The sequence below is a fragment of the Rhinopithecus bieti genome, unplaced genomic scaffold (assembly GCF_001698545.2).
Source record: "Rhinopithecus bieti isolate Rb0 unplaced genomic scaffold, ASM169854v2 scaffold_76255, whole genome shotgun sequence".
NCBI classification, from domain to species: Eukaryota; Metazoa; Chordata; class Mammalia; order Primates; family Cercopithecidae; genus Rhinopithecus; species Rhinopithecus bieti.
The window spans coordinates 18,968-40,582 of NW_016828245.1; the positions used below are offsets into that span (position 1 = coordinate 18,968).

A 21,615-nucleotide genomic window follows, 5' to 3' on the forward strand; every position below is an offset into this window, starting at 1 on the left:
ATGGGGGAGAGAGGGGGAGAGAGAGATGGGGGGGTAGGGACAGAGAGGGGAGGGGGGAGAGAGAGAGAGAGAGAGAGAGAGACTGAGTTTGTTTGGAATACAGTAAGGGAAGAGAACAAGAGTCTCTGCCTGCTAATCCAGAGAATTCTTCCAGATCTTGTCCAAGACCATCAAGGCAGTACCTCTAAGAGTCTGCAAGAACCATAGCATAACTGGGCTTCGGGTCCCCCCAAAGCATATACAGCTTAGATCACAACACCCAAGTCCTTTTAAATACCTGGAAAGCCTTCCTAAGAAGGACAGATACAAGTAAGCTCAGACTGTGAAGACTATAACAAATACCTAACTCGTTAATGTCCATGCACCAAAGAACATCTACAAGTATTAAGATAATTCAGGAAAACATGACTTCACCAAATGAACCAAATAAGGTACCAGACACCAATCCTGGAGAAACAGAGATATGTGACCTCCAGACAGAGAATTCAAAATAGCTGTTTTGAGGAAACTCAAAGAAATTCAAGATAGCACAGACAACAAATTCAGAATTCTATCAGATAAATTTAACAAAGAAATTTAAATAACTGAAAACAATCAAGCAGGATTTCTAAACAATGCAACTGGCATACTGAAGAACGCATCAGAGTTTTTACTAGCAGAATTGATAAAGCAGAAGAAAGAATTTGTGAGTTTGAAAACAGGCTATTTGAAAACACACAGAGGAGACAAAAGAAAAATGAATAAAAAACAATGAAGCACATCTACAGGATCTAGAAAATAACCTCAAAAGGACAAATCTAAGAGTCATTGACCTTAAAGAGGAGGTAAAGAAAGAGGTAGGGGTGGAAAGCGATACTAATGGGGAAATTCCCAAGCCTACAGAAAGACATCAATTTATTCAAAGGGATAGTAACAGAGAAATTCCCAAGCCTACAGAAAGATATCAATATCCAAGTACAAGAAGGCTATAGAACACCAAGCAGATTTAACCCAAAGAAGACTACCTCAAGGCTTTTAATAATGAAACTCCCAAAGGCAATAAAGAAAGGATCCCAAAAGCAGCAAGAGAAAAGAAACAACATACAATGGAGCTCCAGTATGTTTGGCAACAGAATTTTCAGTGAAAAACTTACAGGCCAGGTGAGAAAGGCATGACATATTTCAAGTGCTGAAAAGAAAAAAAAAATTACCCCAGAACAGTGTATCTAGTAAAAATATCCTTCAAACATGAAGGAGAAATAAAAACTTTTCCAGACAGACAAAAACTGAGAGATTTCATCAACACCAGACCTGTCACACAAGAAATGCTACAGGAGTACTTAAATCAGAAAAAAAGAGGACATTAATGAGCAATAAGAAGTCATCTGAAGGTACAAAACTCATTGGTAATAGTAAGTACACAGAAAAACACAGAATATTATTACACTGTAACAGTGGTGTGTAAACTGATCTTAAGTAGAAAGACTAAATGATGAATCAATCAAAAATAATAACTACAACTTTTCAAGATATAGACAGTACAAAAGATATAAACAGTAATAACAAAAGTTGTAGCAAGACAAAGTTAAGGAGTAGAGCCTTTACTAGTTTTCTTTAGGCTTGTTTATTTATGCAAACAGTGTTAAGTCATAATTAGCTTAAAATAATGGGTTGTAAGATAATATTTGCAAGCTTTGTGGTAATCTCAAATTAGAAAACATACAGTGAATACACCAAAAATAAAAAGCAAAACACTAAATCATATCACCAGCAAAAATCACCTTCACTAAAAGAAAGACAGGAAGGAAATAAGGAAGACCACAAAACAACCAGAAACAAATAACCAATGGCAGGAGTAAGTCCGTATCTATTAATCACTTGGACTAAATGGACTAAATTCTCCAATCAAAAGACATATAGCGGCTGAATGGGTAAACAAGATTCAATAATCTGTGGCCTGCAAAAAACACACTTCACACATAACGATGCACATAGGCTGAAAACAAAGGGATGGGAAAAGATACTGATATCAGTATCATTATATGTCTGATACTATGTATCAAACAAAATAGTTTTCAAAACAAAAACTGTAAGAAGAGACAAAGAAGGTCACTATATAACATTGAAGGGGTCAATTCAGCAAGAGGATATAACAATTCTAAATGTATATGCACCCAACACTGGAACACCCAGATATATCAAGCAAATATTAGAGCTACAGAAAGAGACAGACCCCAATACTATCATAGCTGGAGACTTTGACATCACTCAGAATTGGACATATCTTCTAGACAGAGAAATCAACAAAGAAACATCAGACTTAATATGTACTACCAAAAAAAGGGACCTAATAGATACAGAACATTTCATGCAACAGCTACAGAATATACATTCTTTTCCACAGCACAGGGATCATTCTCAAGGACAGACCATACATTAGGTCACAAAACAAGTCTTAAAACATTTTAAAATATGAAATAATATCAAGTATCTTCTCTGAACACATTGGAATAAAACTAGAAATCAATAACAAGAAATTTTGGAAACTATATGAACATATGGAAATTGAACAATATGCTCCTGAATGACAACAGAGTCAATGAAGAAATTCAAAAGAAAATTGAAAAATGTCTTGAAACAAATGATAATGAAAACATGACATACCAAAATCTATGGGATACTGCCAAAGCAGTACTGAAAGAGGGAAGTTTGTAGCTGTAAGTGCCTACATCAAAAAACAAGAAGACTTCAAATAAACAACATAATGATGAATCTTAAAGAACTAGAAAAGCAAGAGCATACCAAACCCAAAATTGGTAAAGGAAAAGAAATAATAAAGATCAATCAAAGCATAAATAAATGAAACTGAAACAAAGAAAAACATACAAAGATCAACAAAACAAAAGTTAGTTTTATGAAAAGATAAAATAAAATTGACAAACTTTTTCCCAGACTAAGAAAAAGACAAAGAAGACCCAAATAAATAAAATCAGAGATGAAAAAAGGGATATTACAACTGATGCCCAAGAAATTCAAAGGATCAACAGTGGCTACTATGAGCAACTATATGCCAATAAATTGGAAAATCTATAAGAAATGGACAAATTCCTAGACACAAACAACCTATCAAGACTGAACCACAAAAGAAATCCAAAACCTGAATAGATCAGTAAAACAAGTAACAAGATCAAAGCCATAATAAACAGTCTCTAAGTAAAGAAAAGCCCAGGACCCAGTGGTTTTGCTCTGAATGCTACCAAACATATAAAAAAGAACGAATACCAACCCCACTCAAATTATTCTGAAAAATAGAGAAGGAAGGGATACTTTCAAACTCATTCTATGAGGCCAGTATTACCTTGATACCAAAACCAAACAAAGACACATCAAAAAAAGAACACAGGTCGATAACTCTGATGAATACTGATGCAAAAATCCTAAACAAAACACTACCAAAGCAAATTCAACAATATGGTTAAAAAGATTAAAAGATCATTTATCATAACAGGGATACAAGGATGGCTCAACAATATACAAATCAATCAGTGTGATACATTTCATCAACAGAATGAAGGACAAAAACCATGATCATATCAATTGATGCTAAAAAAAGCATGATAAAAGTCAACACCCCTTCATGATGAAAACTCTAAAAAAACCTGGGTGTAGAGGGAACATACCTCAACATAATAAAAGCCATACACCACAGACCCACAGCTAGTATGCTGAATGGGGAAAAACTGAAAGCCTTTCCTCTAAGATCTAGAACACAAGGATGCTCACTTTCACCACTGTTGTTCAACATAGTGCTGAAAGTGCCAGCTCAGGCAATCAGACAAAATAAAGATATATAAAAGGCATCCAAATTGGAAAGGAAGAAGTCAAATTATCCTTGTTGGCAGACAGCATGATCTTACATTTGGAAACACCTGAAGACTCCACCAAAAACCATTAGAACTGATAAATTCAGTAAAGTTGCAGGATATCAATCAACATACAAATATCAGTAGCACTTCTATAGGCCAACAGCAAAAAATCTGAAAAAGAAATTTTGAAAAAGTAATCTCGGCTGGGTGCAGTGGCTCACGCCTGTAATCCCAGCACTCTGCGAGGCTGAGGCAAGAGGATCATGACGTCAGGAGATCAAGACCATCCTGGATAACACAATGAAACCCTGTCTCTACTAAAAGAAAAGAAAAGAAAATTAGCCAGGCATGGTGGCACATGCCTATAGTCCCAGCTACTCCGGAAGCTGAGGCAGGAGAATCACTTGAACCCGGGAGGTGGAGTTGCAGTAAGCTGAGATCATGCCACTGCACTTCAGCCTGGGTGACAGAGACCCCGCCTCAAAAAAAAAAAAAAGTAATCTCATTTACAATAGCCACACATAAAATTAAGAACCTAGGAATTCACCAAAGAAGTGAAAGATCTCTATAATGAAAACTGTAAAACATTGAAGAAAGAAATTGAAGAGGACAAAAAAATGGAAAGATATTCCATGTTCATGGATTGGAGGAACTGATATTGTTAAAATGTCCATACTACCAAAAGCAATCTATAGATTCAATGCAATCCCTATAAAACACCACTGATATTCTTTATGGAAATTTTTTAAAAATCTAAAATTTATATGGAACCACAAAAGACCCAGAATAGCCACAGCTATCCTAAGCAAAAAGAACAAAACTGGAAGAATCATATTATCTGACTTTAAATTATACTACAGAGTTACAGTAATCAAAACAGCATGGTACTGGCACAAAAACACACACACAGACCAATGGAACAGCAAAGAGAATCCAGATACAAATCCACACACCTACAGTGAACTCATTTTTGACAAAGGTGCCAAGAACATACAATGGAGAAAAGGCAGTCTCTTCAACAAATGGTGCCAGGAAAACTGGATATCCATACGCAGAAGAATAAAACCAGACCCCATCACTAACCATATACAAAAATCAAATCAAAATAGATTAAAGATTTAAATCTAAGACCTCAAACTATGAAACTACTACAAGATAACATTGGGGAAACTTTCCAGGACATTGGTCTTGGCAAACATTTCCTGAGTAATACACAACAAGGACAGGAAACCAAAGCAAAAATGCACAAATGGGATCACATCAAGTTAAAAAGTATAGGATACAATCAACAAAGTGAAGAGACAACCCACAGAATGACAGCAAATATCTTCAAACTACTCATCTGAAAAGGGATAAATAACCAGAATATATAAGAAGCTCAAACAACCCTATAGGAAAAAATCTTAATAATCTAATCAAAAACTGGGCAAAATATTTGAACAGATATTTCTTAAAAGAAGACATACAAATGGCAAACAGACATGTGAAAAGGTGCTCAATATCAGAGATCATCAGAGAAATGCAAATCAAAACTACAGTGAGATATCATCTCACCCCAGTTAAAATGGCTTATATCCAAGACAGGCAATAACAAATGTTGGCATAGATGTGGAGAAAAGAAAACCCTCATATGCTATTGGTGGGAATGTAAATTAGTACAACCATGATAGAGAACAGTTTGGAGGTTGCTCACAAAACTAAAATAGACCTACCATACAATCCAGCAATTCCACTGCTGGGCACATAACCAAAAGAATGAAAATTAGTATATTGAAGAGGTATCTGCACTCCCATGTTTGCTGCAGCTCTGTTCAAAATAGCCAAGATTTGGAAGCAACCTAAGTATCCATCAACAGATGAATAGGTAAAGAAAAAAAATGTGGTACTTATATACAACAGACTACTAATTGGCCATAAAAAAGAATGAGATTCTGTCATTTTGCAGCAACAAGGATGAAACTGGAGGTCATTATTTTAAGTGAAATAAGCCAGGCACAGAAATACAAATATTGCATGTCCTCACTTATTTGTGGGAGCTAAAAATCAAAACAGGTGGATCCATGGAGATAGGGAGTAGAAGGATGATTACCAGAGGCTGGGAGGGGTAGTAAGGGATTGGCGGGAGGCAGGGACGGTTAATGGGTACAAAAAAATAGTTAGAATTAATAAGACCTAGTGTTTGATAGCACAACAGGATGACTATAGTCAATAATTTAATTGCTCATTTTTAAATAACTAGAAGAGCATATCATTTGTAACACAAAGGATAAATGTATGAGGTGATAGATACATTTTCCATTATTTGACTAAGAATTGCATGCCTATATCAAAACATCTCATGTACCCCACAAATACATACATCTACTGTGTACCCACAAAAATTTTTAAAAAAGTTTTTAAACCTGCAACTAACATTATATGTAATGATCAAAGACTGAATGTTTTTCCTCCAAAAATGGGAAGAAGGCAAGAACATCCAATCTCACTTCTTATTCAACATGGTGTTGGAAGTTTTAGTTAACCACAACAAAATAAGAAAAACAAAAACCATACAGATTAGAAAGGAAGAGAAAATTGTTCCCATTTATAATGAGACGATTATCTACATGGAAAAGTCCCAGAAATCTACCAAAAACACTCCTACACCTAATATATGCATTCAGCAATGTTACAGGATACAAGATAAACACACAAAATTCAATTGCATTTGTATATTCAATCGTATTTGTATATTCAACCGTATTTGTATATCCCGGCAGTGACTACATGGACACCAACATTAAAAAGACAGTACCATTTCCAATCAGTAGAATAAATGAAATACTTACGTATAAACCTAACAAAACATTCACAGGACATGCATGCTGAAGACCACAGGAGAGGGAGATTGGGGATACTATTGAAAGTTGTTTACTATATATATATTTATATATGTTTACATTAACATATCATATACATTTTTATAAATTTATATATAATGATCTCTACCTTTACAAATTAATCAAACCCTCCGACCGTATTTTTTATAATTATATAATGGTTTACATTATACATTATATAGTTTATAGAGGGTGTTTACATTATACATATATAATATTTTATCATGATTCATTAATACATATATATATTACATATATGTTTATAACAAAAAAAAAAAAAAAAAATGTTTTACATTATAATATAATATTACCATTTAATTATATAGTACATTTATATCTCACTATGTTGCCCAGGCTGGTCTTAAACTTATGGAGTCAAGCAATCTTCTCATCTCAGCTTCCCAAAGTGCTGGGATTACAGACGTGAGTCACCGTGCCTGGCTACATTATATTTTGAGTATTATATTATTATTTGAAGGTAGACTATGAGAGGTTAAAGATGCATATTACAAAACCTTGAGGTACCACCAAAAACAAAACACCGAGTATAATGGAGAACAAATAGAACCATAAGAAAATACAAAATCCCCCAAATCATGGGGAATGCCATCAATGGCAAAAAACGAAAACCAGCAAAAATTCCCATTTTCAAAAAGGAAAAGAGCATACTGCTGCAGGGCAGACTGAGGAGCTTAATGTCTATCTAGTACAACGTTTTGGTCACCAAGGGATGTCAAGGTGTGTACATTATACCTATCATATATTAAAACAAATCACCTCATATAACTTTGACTTTCTTCTTTGACTGCAGAAAGTAGAAAGAGTGTATTTTATTTCAGAAAGTATATGACAGGCTGTCTCACAGAAATCCTTGAAACAAGCTGAAAAACATTCCAAAAAATGAAAATGGAGAAAGATTTCAAATGTATACTGCTAGGTTCTTTCTTCAGACCTGTCTATTTATCATATTAATAACTGACTCAGATGATGTAGATATAACACTCTTCAAATAGGCTGGTGACATAGTCATAAAGCAGTAACAAATATATTAAATAACATAATCCAGATTCAAAAAGATACTGAGAGACTGGACTGTTTAGTTGTGCTCAGCAAGATGAAATGTAATAGGAAAAAATAGGTCTACATTTGGACCCCAAATTCAAATGCACAAATACAGAATGGAGAAGACAAGGCTTAGCAGAGGGCAGGGACAGGGAAAGACTTCGGGATATTGAGAGTCAGCTCATGATGAATCAATTACATATAAAGAATGTAGAGTGCCTGTCAAAACATAAATGTATCTAACGAGAGAGGTCACAATATTGCTGTTTCAGTCATCCTACAAGGCTCAGAGCACAGACAAACGGAAACCTGCTCAGAAGAGTAACCAGGGTCAAATGTAAAACAGTTAAAGAAACTTGATAGGCACAGGCGGAGCAGGTTTGGCCTGAGGTAGTAAGGTTCACGGGTTACAAGAAAGCTGTCTTTAAATATCTTGAGGTGTTCTCATATGCAAGAAATATTAGATTTACTATAAGTAGAAATAGCACTAACAAGTAGAATTTACACAAAATAAATAGCATTTAAATACGATTGTTTGAGCTATTCAAGGACAGAATGAGCTGCATTTAGAGTTGAGTCTCCCTCATCAGTGGCTAGATGACAAATTGACAGGAATGAAGCAGAGGGGAATAAAGCATCAGATGACTGGTGAGACCAGGTGACCTTTAAAGTATCTTCCAATTCTAGTTCTATGATTCTATTTTTCTAGACTTTCTCTATGCCAAACCTTAAGCTCCAATCCAAATGGCTTTCTCACTGTTTCTGGAACAAGCTTTACATATGTACTTTCCTGTATCTATACTTACTTTCAGGCAATTTTCTCACTCAGGCAAAGACAAAGAATTTATCTTTCTAAATCTTATCCACCCATCAAGAATGAACCCAAATACTGTCCTTAATGACTTCCATGCCTACCTTAATCTGATCTCTCTCTCCTCTGAATAATGAAACACTTCTAGGGCCATCCTTTTGGCAATTAATTGCGTATCACTCTTAGACTTCTTGTCTTATGTCTTAAACTGCTACTTAACTTTTTATTAATAAGCTTTCTCTTCAACTAAATTAAAAGCTCCTTAAAGGTAGATCTGAAACTTATATTCTGTACTCACTTTACATCTAGGAGAACACAGTAGATGCTCAAAAATAGTCACTGGTTTTCAATAATGGAAACATTTTTATTAGAATAGTTGTTTCTATAGGTAAATGGAAAATCTGTTCAACTCTAGATACTATCATATATGACTTCTAGCTCATATACAGAACTATCAGAATGAGATGCTGCCACCCACTGATAACAAATTCTAACCAGAGAATTTTTTTAATGGTCAATCAAGCTTGAAAAAGTTCCAGTTTTCCAACCTAAACATACAGCTTGATAAAGATGTCTTAAAACCTTTTTTGAGCAAAGTAAGATTAAAAGAACCAAACTAGAGAGTAAAATATGTTACAAACAAATAATATTTTAGAAAAAATCCTTTTATTTCTTTTATGTAAAATGTATTAATGTGTGGTATGTACACTAAAATTTTGATTCATATACCTTGGAACACAACTTAGGAAAAAATAAATGTGTCATATATATATCATATGCAGCCCAGAACATATGCTTACTCCCTAAACAGCAACTAACGAATATAGGTCCTAGACAAGTCAAAAGAAAATTCTTTACCACCTTAGATAAATTAATAAAGATTATTAAATACTTACTGAAGATTCTGGGTCTGACAATTCATCCAATAATTTCCTTGCATCCACTACAGCTTGATAGAGTCTCAGATTTTTGCCATCAGAAGCAACAAAGCAAGCACTTGCAGAATTGCAATATGTGCCTGAGAAAGGAAAACAAGGACTCTGGGTTCTAAACATGTAGTTTATTTTTCTTATTGGCTAAAGGATAAGAAACAAGTATTCACATTTTTCTTTTGAGGCTTAACCATGGTCTAGAATCACAATTAAACAGGTACAATAAGTAGATACAAAATTATTAACAAAAAAATTTAATTTAAAATGGATTATGAGAGGTTAAAACTTCTAAGTTCTAAAATAAGTCTCATGCCTGTATTCTGAATATTAAAATCACCTTAATAATAAAACTGAATACTTACTAAAAATCATCTTAATAACAACAATATAAACCATTTTGTATATAACAAATAATAGTTTAAAAGCTTTTGTTAATTTCACAATTACAATGAACACTTACCTAGACAGTAACTGGGAATGAGAGTTGGAAGCCAAGCCACATTAGAGAACGCTGAGGTATGTAAAGAGTTAATTCGAGCCAATTCTGATACTCCTCCAGTGTATGACAAAGGTCCTATTGGGTCTACACGCCACAGAATAAGTTCACTGTAGATTGCATTTGGGTCATGAAATGTACGAGTTGCTGCATTTCTAAGAGGTTGTTTTGAGGAACCTTTCATATGTTTTACAGGGTCCATTAATCTACTTAATTTATTGTCTGAGTCCCACTGATAATCTGATTCAGGAGTCAACAGAGCATTATGATGAGAGGATGTCAATAACAATGGTAAAACTGAATGACATGCCAGGTCATTGAGGTGAAATCGATGACCGCAATATCTAAATTTGTGAGATACAGTTAGAACAGTGGTAAAGGCAGACTTATCAGCAAAAGTGACTGCCCACTGATTTAAAGAACCATCTATGTGTTTAGAGATCATCATCACTGTGGGAGCTAAGATGTTCATATTTGTACTGTGTGATCTAGAGTGTGGCTGTGATCCGTGAGGACTGCCTACAGACATCCCCTCCTGGTGTAACAAGGTGTGGTCAGAATCTTTTGTCGCATTTATACAGGCATACATCATGATATTTTTACTAAGAGAGCTTGCATCACCAGAGGGAAATGCAACAGGAATCCGAGAAGAAAAAGAAACCTGGAAAACATAATTATATGATTCAGTACAAATAGTTTACCTCCTCTCAAAAAAAAGACTTCTCAAAATACCAAATCTCAGCTTCTTATCAAAAAACGTCATTTTCAACCTCTTTATGGTTCAATCCCTTTCTTCTATTTACGAAATATCATATCTCTATTCGTGGCCTAAGAGAAGGCTGAAGAAATAAAGTTCAGGTGCTTTGCTTGTACAACAGAATGACCACCAGCCACAGATCTAAATAGCAATAAAGTTGAAAGAGATGACAAGTAAAGGCAGCTTCGTTTAGCTCATCAAATTGGGCACAAGGAGGAGCTCATCCTGATTCATATTTTCAGGGTAGTTTCTTAATCTTATTCAAAATATTATTAACTCCCCCCAAAATCAACACATATTTAAATATTCAGTACTGCATTTCAAGGCCAAATTCATTATCTTCTAACTAATCAAGTTTGCTAAGCTTATAGTCACTGATCCCTTCTGAAAGCAAGAAGTATTCTTTACTCAGATGCTTATCAAAACCAAAATTTTCAGTAATTCTACAAACATGCTAACTCTACAAAGCATTTATTTTTTTATTGCTTTCAGAAACGTAAAAACTATTTCATCAATAAAATATACCTGGACTTGTCTAAATATTCCAGGATTATATTCATCCAAATACTTTACATGCCACACTAGAAAGGTACCATCTACAGGGTGTATTGTAAAAAGCATATCAGGATTCTTATTCCATTCAGTTAGCAGCGTTTCAATCTTCCGATCAAGCAGAACCGTAGGCAGTGGCATTGGTACACTAAGTCGTGAATAAGTTCTAGGACTTCCTTCTCTTTCTCCATCTTCATGTTCCGATGATCCTGTACCTGCCTCAGATTCTCTATCCAGGGATAAATCTGAACCAGAAAATATATTTATCAATACATGCATTAAGTAATTCATTTACATACTAGACTACAAATAAATGGCATACTATCTTTAAAAACTATAAATCTCTTTTCCAATTTACAGTCAGGAAAAAAAAAGGAAACTTTTGTCTGAATTGAAAGTTACTATAGTTACTACTTTTAGATAAATTAAAACTTCATTCACCCTATCATTACTACTACCATTAGCAAAACCTGTTCCCCAGAAAAGGCTATGGCTTCCAAAGACTCAAAGAAATATGTTATAACAAAACATATAGTTAGATGATGTTTGCAGGACCTAGCAGAGTGTCTGATCCAAGGCAGATGGTCAGTAAATACTTGTGCAACAAATAGAAAAGTAAAAAGGAGGAAGAGTGGGAAGGAAGAATTCAAAACTAAAAGTGGTACCACAGAAGGCTGTTAACTTTGGAGTAAGAAAAACCTGAACACAGGATACTAACCATGGTCTAATTTCATATGTAAACCCCGTTCTCTATCCTCCTGTGAATGCTCCTCATCTTCTCTATCTGCATCATCACTTTCATGATCTACCTGCTTATCAGAAAGTTTTCGTAACTGATGCATAAATATTTCTGTAGATGACGTAAAATGAAATTCCTTGTTGTTTAACCAATGAACTACAAAGCCCCCATTTCCATCATCAACATTAAATGCAGTGCCAACCAAGACATTTGGAATATCTGTGGAAATAAAAAAGATTTCAATATAAATTTTTTTATTTCTTTAAAAACATGACAAGTGCTTACAATGAGTAATCTATACAAAGAAAAGGTGCTAAACAAGTCAACACAATTTTAGCAGCATTTGTAAAAACGTTAACTGAATTTAATGGTAAATGTAAATCTTAAGAATGACAGACTTATATGAAATTAAACTATTAACTTAAAAACAAAATACACAAATGTATCAACCTTCAGTGAATTCTAGTTTGGGGACAGGAGATGAAAAATTAAAGCAGAAAAGCAGCCATAAAAGAGATAACTGGGGAAGTTTAAATATGAACTGGATATTAGATATTATGGAATTACTTATCATTTTCTTAGGTATGATGATATTACGATTATGTGAGAGAATTTTAGGAGATACTTGCTACTGTAAGGGTGATACACCATGATAGGTGTAACTTATTTTGAAAAGACTAAGAAAACATTTCGACTGTGTGCTCATGCCTGTAATCCTAGCACTCTGGGAGGGAGAAGCAGGTGGATTGCCTGAGCTCAGGAGTTTGAGACCAGCGCGGGCAACACAGTGAAGCCCCATCTCTACTAAATACAAAATACAAAAAATTAGCCCAGCATGGAGGGGTGCGCCTGTAGTCCCAGCTACTTGGGAGGCTGAAGCAGGAGAATTGCTTGAACTCGGGAGGCAGAGGTTGCAATGAGTCGAGATCACTCCACTGTACTCCAGCCTGGGTGACAGAACAACACTCCGTTTCCAAAAAAAAAAAGAAAAAGAAAAGAAAGAAAGACAAAGAAAAGAAAACATTTCACACACATACACACAGAGACATTTGCCACACATAAAGCAACCGTGGCAAAATGTTAACTGTTGAATCAAAGTGAAGAATATAAAAGTATTCACTGTACTATTCTTCCAACCTTTCTTAGTGTTTGAAACTTTACTAAAAATCTGTCAGGAAATAACATGAAGAAAAAACACAAGAAGGCAGGCAAAATTCTAAGTAAGAGAGAATTTCTCCATTTGAGGTAACTGAAATTTATGAAGTTGATGAGTTCATGTAAGACAGTATAAATTGGCCAGGGTGGTGGCTCATGTCTGTAATTCCAGCATTTTTGGAGGCCAAGGCAGGAGGATCACTTGAACTTAGGAGTTTGGGACCAGCCTGGGAAACAGAGAGACAGTGTCTCTACAAAAAATACAAAAATTAGCCAGGAGTGGTGGCACACACCTGTGGTCCCAGCTACTCAGGAGGCTGAAGTGGTAGGATTGCCTGAGCCCAAGAGGTCAAGGCTGCACTCTAGCCTGGGTAACAGAGCGAGACCCTGTCCCCCTCCGCCCAAAACATGGTGTAAATCAAAAACTTAATCTCCTTAATTTCAATCCATATTATAAATAATTCATTCAACAGACGGAAAAATTGTCCTTTGCAAAAAGAAGTGAAAATCTAAAGATAAAATGCATGGACAATAGATATGAATGCTAAATAATGCTTTAAATTGTTCTTTCTTTCCAGTTCCTGGATGACCATCCTGGTTTTGTGATAAAAATGAAATAAATCATATAAAATAGGATTTGTGAATTAGCAATCCTATAAAACACTACATCACCTATGTGACTATATAGTAATCTTGCTCAAAGTGTTAAACCTAAATCTTATGAACAAATGTTCAGACTGTGAGACATTCTGAAAGAAAACTGAGAGACAACTTTTTGAGACTGACAGATTTTTTTTTGACAGTTGAGAGAGGGACTGTTCTAGATTGGAGGAATTGAAAGAAAATAATCTGCATTTAAGACAGGAATCTATATTTGCATATGAACTATATATTACATGGTATTATTTTATCCGTGTTCCTCACATGCAATAACAGTATTACAGTTATGGAAGCAAATTCCCTTTTTGCTAAAAGATATATTCTTAAACATTTAGGAGGTGAAGGGTAATGTGATAAACAACTTTACTTTCAAATGGTTCCGCCAAAAATAAGGGAGGAGGCAGCAAAGACATATCTATACAGGCAGAGAGGGGAGAATAAAAGAATAAATGACAAGATGTTAATATGTGGTAAATCTGGGTAAGTGGTACATGGGTATTTGCTGTGCTATTTTTTCAACTTTCTTGTAGTTTCAAAAAATTTTTTGAAAAAAAGGTGAAGAGGACAAGTCCTAACAATATAAAATTATTTGCATTTAGTAATCTATTTGGTCAACTTAAATGTTATATTTACATGCAGTAACCAAAAATGCATGATGTTAAACATTTTTAAGAAAATTGTTTTTAAAATAATATGTAGGTAAGTTAGGATGAGCATGAATAAAATTAGTGACGGTTAGTAAAGAAGCTGGGGAAGACCAGGGCCCAGTGGCTGCAAGAACATATCCAGTCCTTAGGCTCAAATGATGTGACACAATGCTCATCCTCTGTGATCCTATTCTATCTAATTAGGACAGTGCACACAGTTAAAAACAAAATAACATGTAATCAGATGGCAAAGCACTGTCCAATAGAAATATAATGCAGACCAAAAATGCAAGACATGTTAAACAAATTTTAGATATTTCAGTAGCCATGTTTCAGAAGGTAAAATGAAACAGGTAATATTAATTTTAATGATATACTTTATTTGACTCAACATATACAAAAGAGTCTTTCAACAAGTAATCAATATGAAATAAAATTATTAATGAAATAGTTTTCATTATTTTTTATACTAAGTCTTGGAACTTCAGTGTGTATTTTACAGCATATCTCAGTTTGGACCAGCCACATTTCAAGTCCTCAAACAGCTAATACGGGGCTAGTGGCTACTCTATAAAACAGCACATATCTAGAGTCACCACTGAAGATCACCCTTTTAGAATTCTATTTACTAAATACTGTATTTACATACAGAAACATTTAAAACTAAAAGCCCCTTCACTCTGAAGCAACAGACCTCCAGTTCAATAACATACAACTATAATTTTATATAAAACTTTATATAGTTCTGAGCAATGTAATATAAAATTTATAGCCTTTCTCATACATTTCCATGTAGAAGGAAAACATATTGCCTTTAAAATAGAAGCTCACAAATATGTGTGCCAACAAAGAACCTGCCTCAAAATACTTCTCAGTCACATAGGGGAAAAAGGGAAAAGAAAATATTCAAGTTAGAAGGAAAAGTGTTTTCCTTAGTATAGGACAAGAAAGTCTACAAGGGTAGAAAACAAGATATGCTGAGATATAAGAAAAACTTTGTAAAAATATATTTAGAGGAGGTTATAAAAAAGAGTTGGGAAGATTTAAACTGTGAAGTGAGGGAAATTACACTAATTTACCAGGCTGCCACCAATTGTGACATCAGGTTCAGTTAAAGCTCTAATTTACTGGGAAACCTTGTTATAGACTAGACAAAGATGCTCAGAAATAGCTACTGAAGTTAATACCCTGAGAATCACATAGTCCCAATTCAAAAAATGGTACTTTATATTATATCTCTATTCCAATTAAGTATTTTAAAGGCAACATGAAATAATAAAATAAAAAATAGGTTATAAAAGTAGTTCCACTTTTCTATTTATTTACCTGACTTCAACATATTTATGGGAAATAAAACTTTATCCTTTACCTGTGGCAGGGTTGATGCTTGCTGCAATATGAAAATGACAGAGGGCATTTGCATGGTGGGAAATGTGTCTTTGAACTTCATGCATTGCTGTCTGGTCGGGCATTAATTCAGCGTGAGTTACAAGAACAGATGACCTCCTCTGTCCTTTCCTTAAATTTTTCAAATGGTGTATTGTCTAAAATAGAAAAATAGCTGCTGAGCCCAACTGTTGAAGGTCTAATAAATGCCAACCAAAATACTCTTAATTATTAAGAGGTTTCAGATTTTTTTCTCCATATAAACCTGATCATTTTAAAGGGAATTTTTTAAATTACAGTAGAACTATTTTGGATGTATTCTCTACAGTTCTTGTAAACTTTTAGTTCAAGGCAAAAAGTAGTGTGCAAAAATACGTATTCATGTTATCTACAAAACATGAATAAAATTCCCGTTAATATTAGAAGGTCCAAAGTTTTTTTTTTTCAGGATATCCTAGTACTGAGACAGAATTTTCTAGTCATAAGAGTAAAAAAAAAAATTCCTGAGTCTTCCTACCAGGAAGAATATTGCCTCCCCAATATTGCCTCTCACTTAAAATTAAACAGTCAGCTAAATAATCAAATTCATGATATTGATTATAAAGAAAAAAACAGGGTATGAAAATACAGAGTAACAAGGGGAACCTACCCAGATAGGAGTAGACAAGGAAAGACCTCATTAAAGTGTTGACCTTTAATTTGTTTAAATTGTTTTAAACAATTTGCAAATTGGATTTGTTTAAATTGAGATAAATCTATATGATTAAAATTCTTCATTAGCATGCGTGATCATGTGGACTATTTTAGACATGGGGCCACGTCATCCTTGGCATTATCTTTTTTCTCCATGTCATGGCCCCACCTCGCAGTAATTCCTTATTCTGTAACTTAACCCACTCCCAAGACCATGTTTCATAATAACTTTCTATTCTTTTCCTTTGTTCTCCACATTCAATTAAATAAAGTATAAAATGTTATCAATTCTTTCTTCATTAAAGTAACATATTTGGTATATCCTCTCAATTTCTACAGCCCTTCTCATTTTACCTATGGAAAATAGTATCAGGTCAATGGTATGTCCCCCACCTCTGGTCTCCCACTACGGAGTTGCTTATTGCTTTGATAACAGGGTTAAGATGGACATTAGAGACCCCCTGGTCCAAACTGCGTATCAAATTATTTTCACTGGATCCTTGACATTTACCATTATTTTAAATTAGACTGACAAGACTGATCTAACACTGGCTATTTTCTCCTAGAAACAAAAAATATAACTTAAGAATATATACAATTATATAGACCTAACAGTTAGGAGTTCCATAGGAAAGGAAAGGATGTCAGAAAGCAAAGTTACTTGTAAGTCAGACACTTATGCCTTTTTTTAAAAAAACTATCTTAACATATTAATTAATAATATTACTAAAAGACAGTAAAAACTTGTCAAATCACTGGTTACATATCTACTCATATTTCTGTTCTATTTTACATGGCAATAATTCAATTTAACAAACACTTGAAAAGCAATATATCAGGTACTATGGAGGATACAAAGATGTCTAAAAGCCCTTAGTTTCCAAAGGCTCATATATAATTTGAAGATAAAATACGTTACATAAGTATAAGTAAATGATCATAAATATCTAGTTAAAAATTAAGTACTCTGTCCTACTAAATACCAGTATCAAAATAAAAGATAACTGTTTTGACATCTGGTTTTAATTTCACTTACATTTTAAATACTGAAAAAAATGTACAAATAGCGCCCAATCATAGGCAGTGATATAGTTTGGATACTTGACCCTGCCTAAATCTCACGTTGAATTGTAATCCCCATTGCTGGAGGTACAGCCTGGTGGGAGATGTTTGGGTCATGAGCCAGATCCCTCATGGCTTGGTGTTGGTATTGTCTTTGCAACAGCGAGTGAATGATCACTTAAAAGTCGGCACCTCCCCCCAACTCTTTCTTGCTCCTGCTTTTATACCATGTGATGTGCTGACTCCTGCTTCAACTTCTGCCATGGGTAAAAGCTCCCTGTGGCCTCCCTAGAAGCCAGCCAGATTCTGGTGCCATGCTTCCTATAGGACCAAGAGGCAATTAAACCTCTTTTCATTATAAATCACCCAGTTTCAGACGTTTCTTCATAGCAGTGCAAGAATGGCCTAATATAGACAATATCTGAGGAGGGCTGCTTCATATAAAACTTTTATTACACATCCTTAACCTGTCAAAGTTGTACAATATTTCTGCTTGGTAAAATGGCAAAGCCACTTTGACTATGCAAGCTTTAAACTGTTAATGTAAATACATAAAGTAAAAGTATAGTCAATAATGTAGAGTGTAACAAATTAAGTATAAAAAGTTATAAAATATTACTGCATAATATGATCTCAATCTTATAAAGAAAAATACACATATTCACATGACTAGAATAGTTGAATTATAAATTCCATCATTTCTTCTCCTTTTCTTAATCCAATTCTAGCATACATTATTTGAATAAAAAAGTCACAAGAAAAATAGTAAACTAAGTTTACTATAATACATTTCTGACAATTTAAAATAATGCATATATCTCACTGTATTACCTAATCATATGGGACACAATCATTTGTGCTATATGTTATAATCTAATTTCTTATGAAGCACTTTTATTTCATACTGTATTTAAAAATTAGAAAAATTATTTCATTTTCAAAATATTCAATCATGGAAACTCCAAAGAAGTTCAGTTGTGTCTAATATCTTAATAAACATCTGTATTCTTAAGGAACAAAATAGTCATTTTAACTAGAACAAAATTTTAATCTTTATGAAACAAAAGCAAAATATTTTAATTACAACTAATTTCAAGGACCTTTACATTATTTTACTAATACTCCTATAGATTTTCACATCTGACATGCAAAGGATTAAAATATTATCTAGAACTTGAGCATATATCAATTTTTAAAAAATTTTTAATAATATTTACCTATACAACATGTCTGAGATCATTAATTTCTGCATTTGGCTTCTTAGTGCAATAAATAAGTAGTCTAACAAGCATAAATGAGAGTTTATTGCTGTTAATTTCACTCATTACATGTACCATGTGTGCCATCTGCATATTAGTTTATAAATTTCCACCAGGCTCACATTATCATCAAAATTCATTTACCATTTTAAATAATATAATACCTCAAGAGCATGCTGTATTCTGTCTTTGTGTCTTCCAGCATGAGAAAGGTTGCTGGCAATGCTGGAAGTGGTAGTCTCACAAATCTGCTCACCCAAAAGACAGTCTTCTGGTAATAAAGTTTCTGCCCAGAGCCGGCACACACCATCATGACATGAAGTTAATAACACATTACAGACAGAGCCCCTAAAAACAAAGAGAAATAAATAAAGGTTAATGTGAATATCAATCCCATCAATTAATTAATATTTTGGTTCTTCATGCATAAAGTTAACATTAGGGCAAAACACGATGGAAAAAAGGAATCAATCAAAGAGCTTGAAATTATATATAGTATCACTGTGAACATCATAAGAACCGGGAAATTGTTTTGAAAAAAGAGCTAGAAATTACTGCTAGATTATACATTCAGGTTCTAGAGGATTATTAGTATCTCCTAAACAAAATATACAAACTAAACAGCAAAGGAAAACCTAATCATTGCAAATTACAGAATGACCATAATAAAAGATCATTAAATGTAATTAAACTATCTGGCTTACGGCAGTAGTTTCATTTTACATCATCCTTCCTATAACCCAAACAGTTACAAATAAATAATTATCTTCATCATGAAACTGTAAGGAGAGTATCATTTCAAACTATAAATCCATTTCCATTAAGTTAAAATAAGCAAAAATGGCATGGCATGGAGCAACGAAAGTAACTTACCTCTTCGTTACAAAGAAACAAAAAAATCATTCTCCATTTAAAAAAATGCTCACATAGAATCTAAGTCAAAAGTATTCTGCAAATAGATGCAGATGACTTAAGTAGAATAGACTTTTTATTTAGATTCAAAAAGTATATAAATTTCCCATGTTATCATTTACTGAGCATCTCTACAATGTGTGCTATATTTCCTATCAGGCATAAACAATCCTCAGATATATTCAGTAGGGGAAATAATCCTCCCTCAAGAACAAACTAGATTTCTAAGCAAGCTTCTGAGTGCCCAACAGCTTTCTTAGACCTGTATAAAATAATCATTTGTATAAGCTGTTTTGCAGTTTATTTAATCTTCTAAATACCTTTAAGAGATGCCACAACAATGAGGAAAAAATGTATAATAAAAAATTCTTTGAGAAACTTCTGTTGACAGCCCTCAGATTTAAAAAAAAAAAAAAAAGTACAACCTGGCCACTTTCTTCAGACTACATTATATGCTTTAACACCATATATATAATTGACAGTTTTATACTGATATATTTCCCTTCAGTGTGTGCTTTCCTGTTATTTGCAAACATTTTCTTGCTAGGGTCTGCTAGAACCACAGCTACTACTAACAATTTCATTGCCTGGACACAAAGTATGTGCAAAAAAGCCTGTACTAAGCACTTCCCACCCACAAACTACACTTTTAGTTTCACAACAACTTTCTGAGGTAGGTACTATTACGACCCTCATTCTACAGAGAAAAACTAAGGCATAGACAGCTTAAGAAATTTAGTCAAAAACTCATGAAGCTAACAGGATTTAATTTCAGGCAGCTTGATGTCACAGCCTATGCTATTAATTACCACCATGTAAATAAACTAAAAGGACTTTACTTTCATTACTTTTATAAACATAAAAGGATAAAAACTAAAGTTGTATGATTCATTCATCTAACCTGGGCATATACTTGCTAGTTTTACGCCATGAAAAACCTGTCACAGCTCGGGGATGTGCCAAGTAAACAAAGGAAAATTGAGTAGAGGACTGTCTCCTTTTCACTTCATGATGATCCTGAGGTATAATTGAAGACTTCCAACCAGTCATAGGATACCATACTTTCAAAAGACAATCATCCTGAAAAATATATAGGTCAATATAAAATTAATTTGTACATACACAATTCAAAATTTAAGTGGTTTGAAGAAGTTTTAAAATTAAGCTATATCTGAAAACTAAAAGTGACTTATACATAACACAAAACTTATCTTAAAATTATGTTTATTAAAGAATACTATTCTTGAAAAATAAATGAACCTATTCATTATCAATCTTTTCTGTGTGATAGTGTTTTTCAAATGCAGACTGATGTCAAATTTCCCCATTTAGACATAAACTGCTCAGTGCAGAGAAAAGATTCTGATGCCAGCCCCTTGGATAAGTTAGTTAAGAAAGAATTAGAAAGACTTATGCTATCTTTTCAGTAATTGTTATTCCTTCCTTTTTGAAGTAGTCTATCACAGTGAAACCCTTCACCCTTCACCTCACGAATATGAATTGTTTCTTGCTCTAAATCAGGAGTCAGCAAACTTTTCTGCAAAGGGCCAGATGGTAAGTAAGTTAGGCTTTGTGGGCTACACATGTCTATGACGCAGATTCTTCTTCTTTCCTTACAACCCTTTAAAAAGGTAAAAAAAAAAAAACTTTCTCAGCTCTTGGACCACAGTTCTGCGATCCCTACTCTAAGTGATGAGAAAGCATGCAGGTAGCTGTCACCTCTATGTCCACTTAAAATATTTACAAGTATAACAATAGGCACTGACTT

General features: G+C 33.9%; 1 protein-coding gene across 1 annotated transcript in view; it reads right to left on the reverse strand.

Annotated features, from left to right (window-relative positions):
• Positions 1–21,615, reverse strand: part of LOC108523666 (dmX-like protein 2) — a gene marked incomplete at its 3' end in the record, with an annotated part of 105,484 nt that overhangs the window by 12,436 nt on the left and 71,433 nt on the right. Inside the window, exons 7-13 of the mRNA XM_017864385.1 lie at positions 20,749–20,927; positions 19,100–19,283; positions 15,905–16,079; positions 12,053–12,292; positions 11,308–11,579; positions 9,990–10,686; positions 9,494–9,615 (exon numbers count right to left, since the gene is read on the reverse strand). Coding sequence (XP_017719874.1) covers positions 9,494–9,615; positions 9,990–10,686; positions 11,308–11,579; positions 12,053–12,292; positions 15,905–16,079; positions 19,100–19,283; positions 20,749–20,927 — 1,869 coding nt within the window. The remainder of the gene's footprint in view (positions 1–9,493; positions 9,616–9,989; positions 10,687–11,307; positions 11,580–12,052; positions 12,293–15,904; positions 16,080–19,099; positions 19,284–20,748; positions 20,928–21,615) is intronic.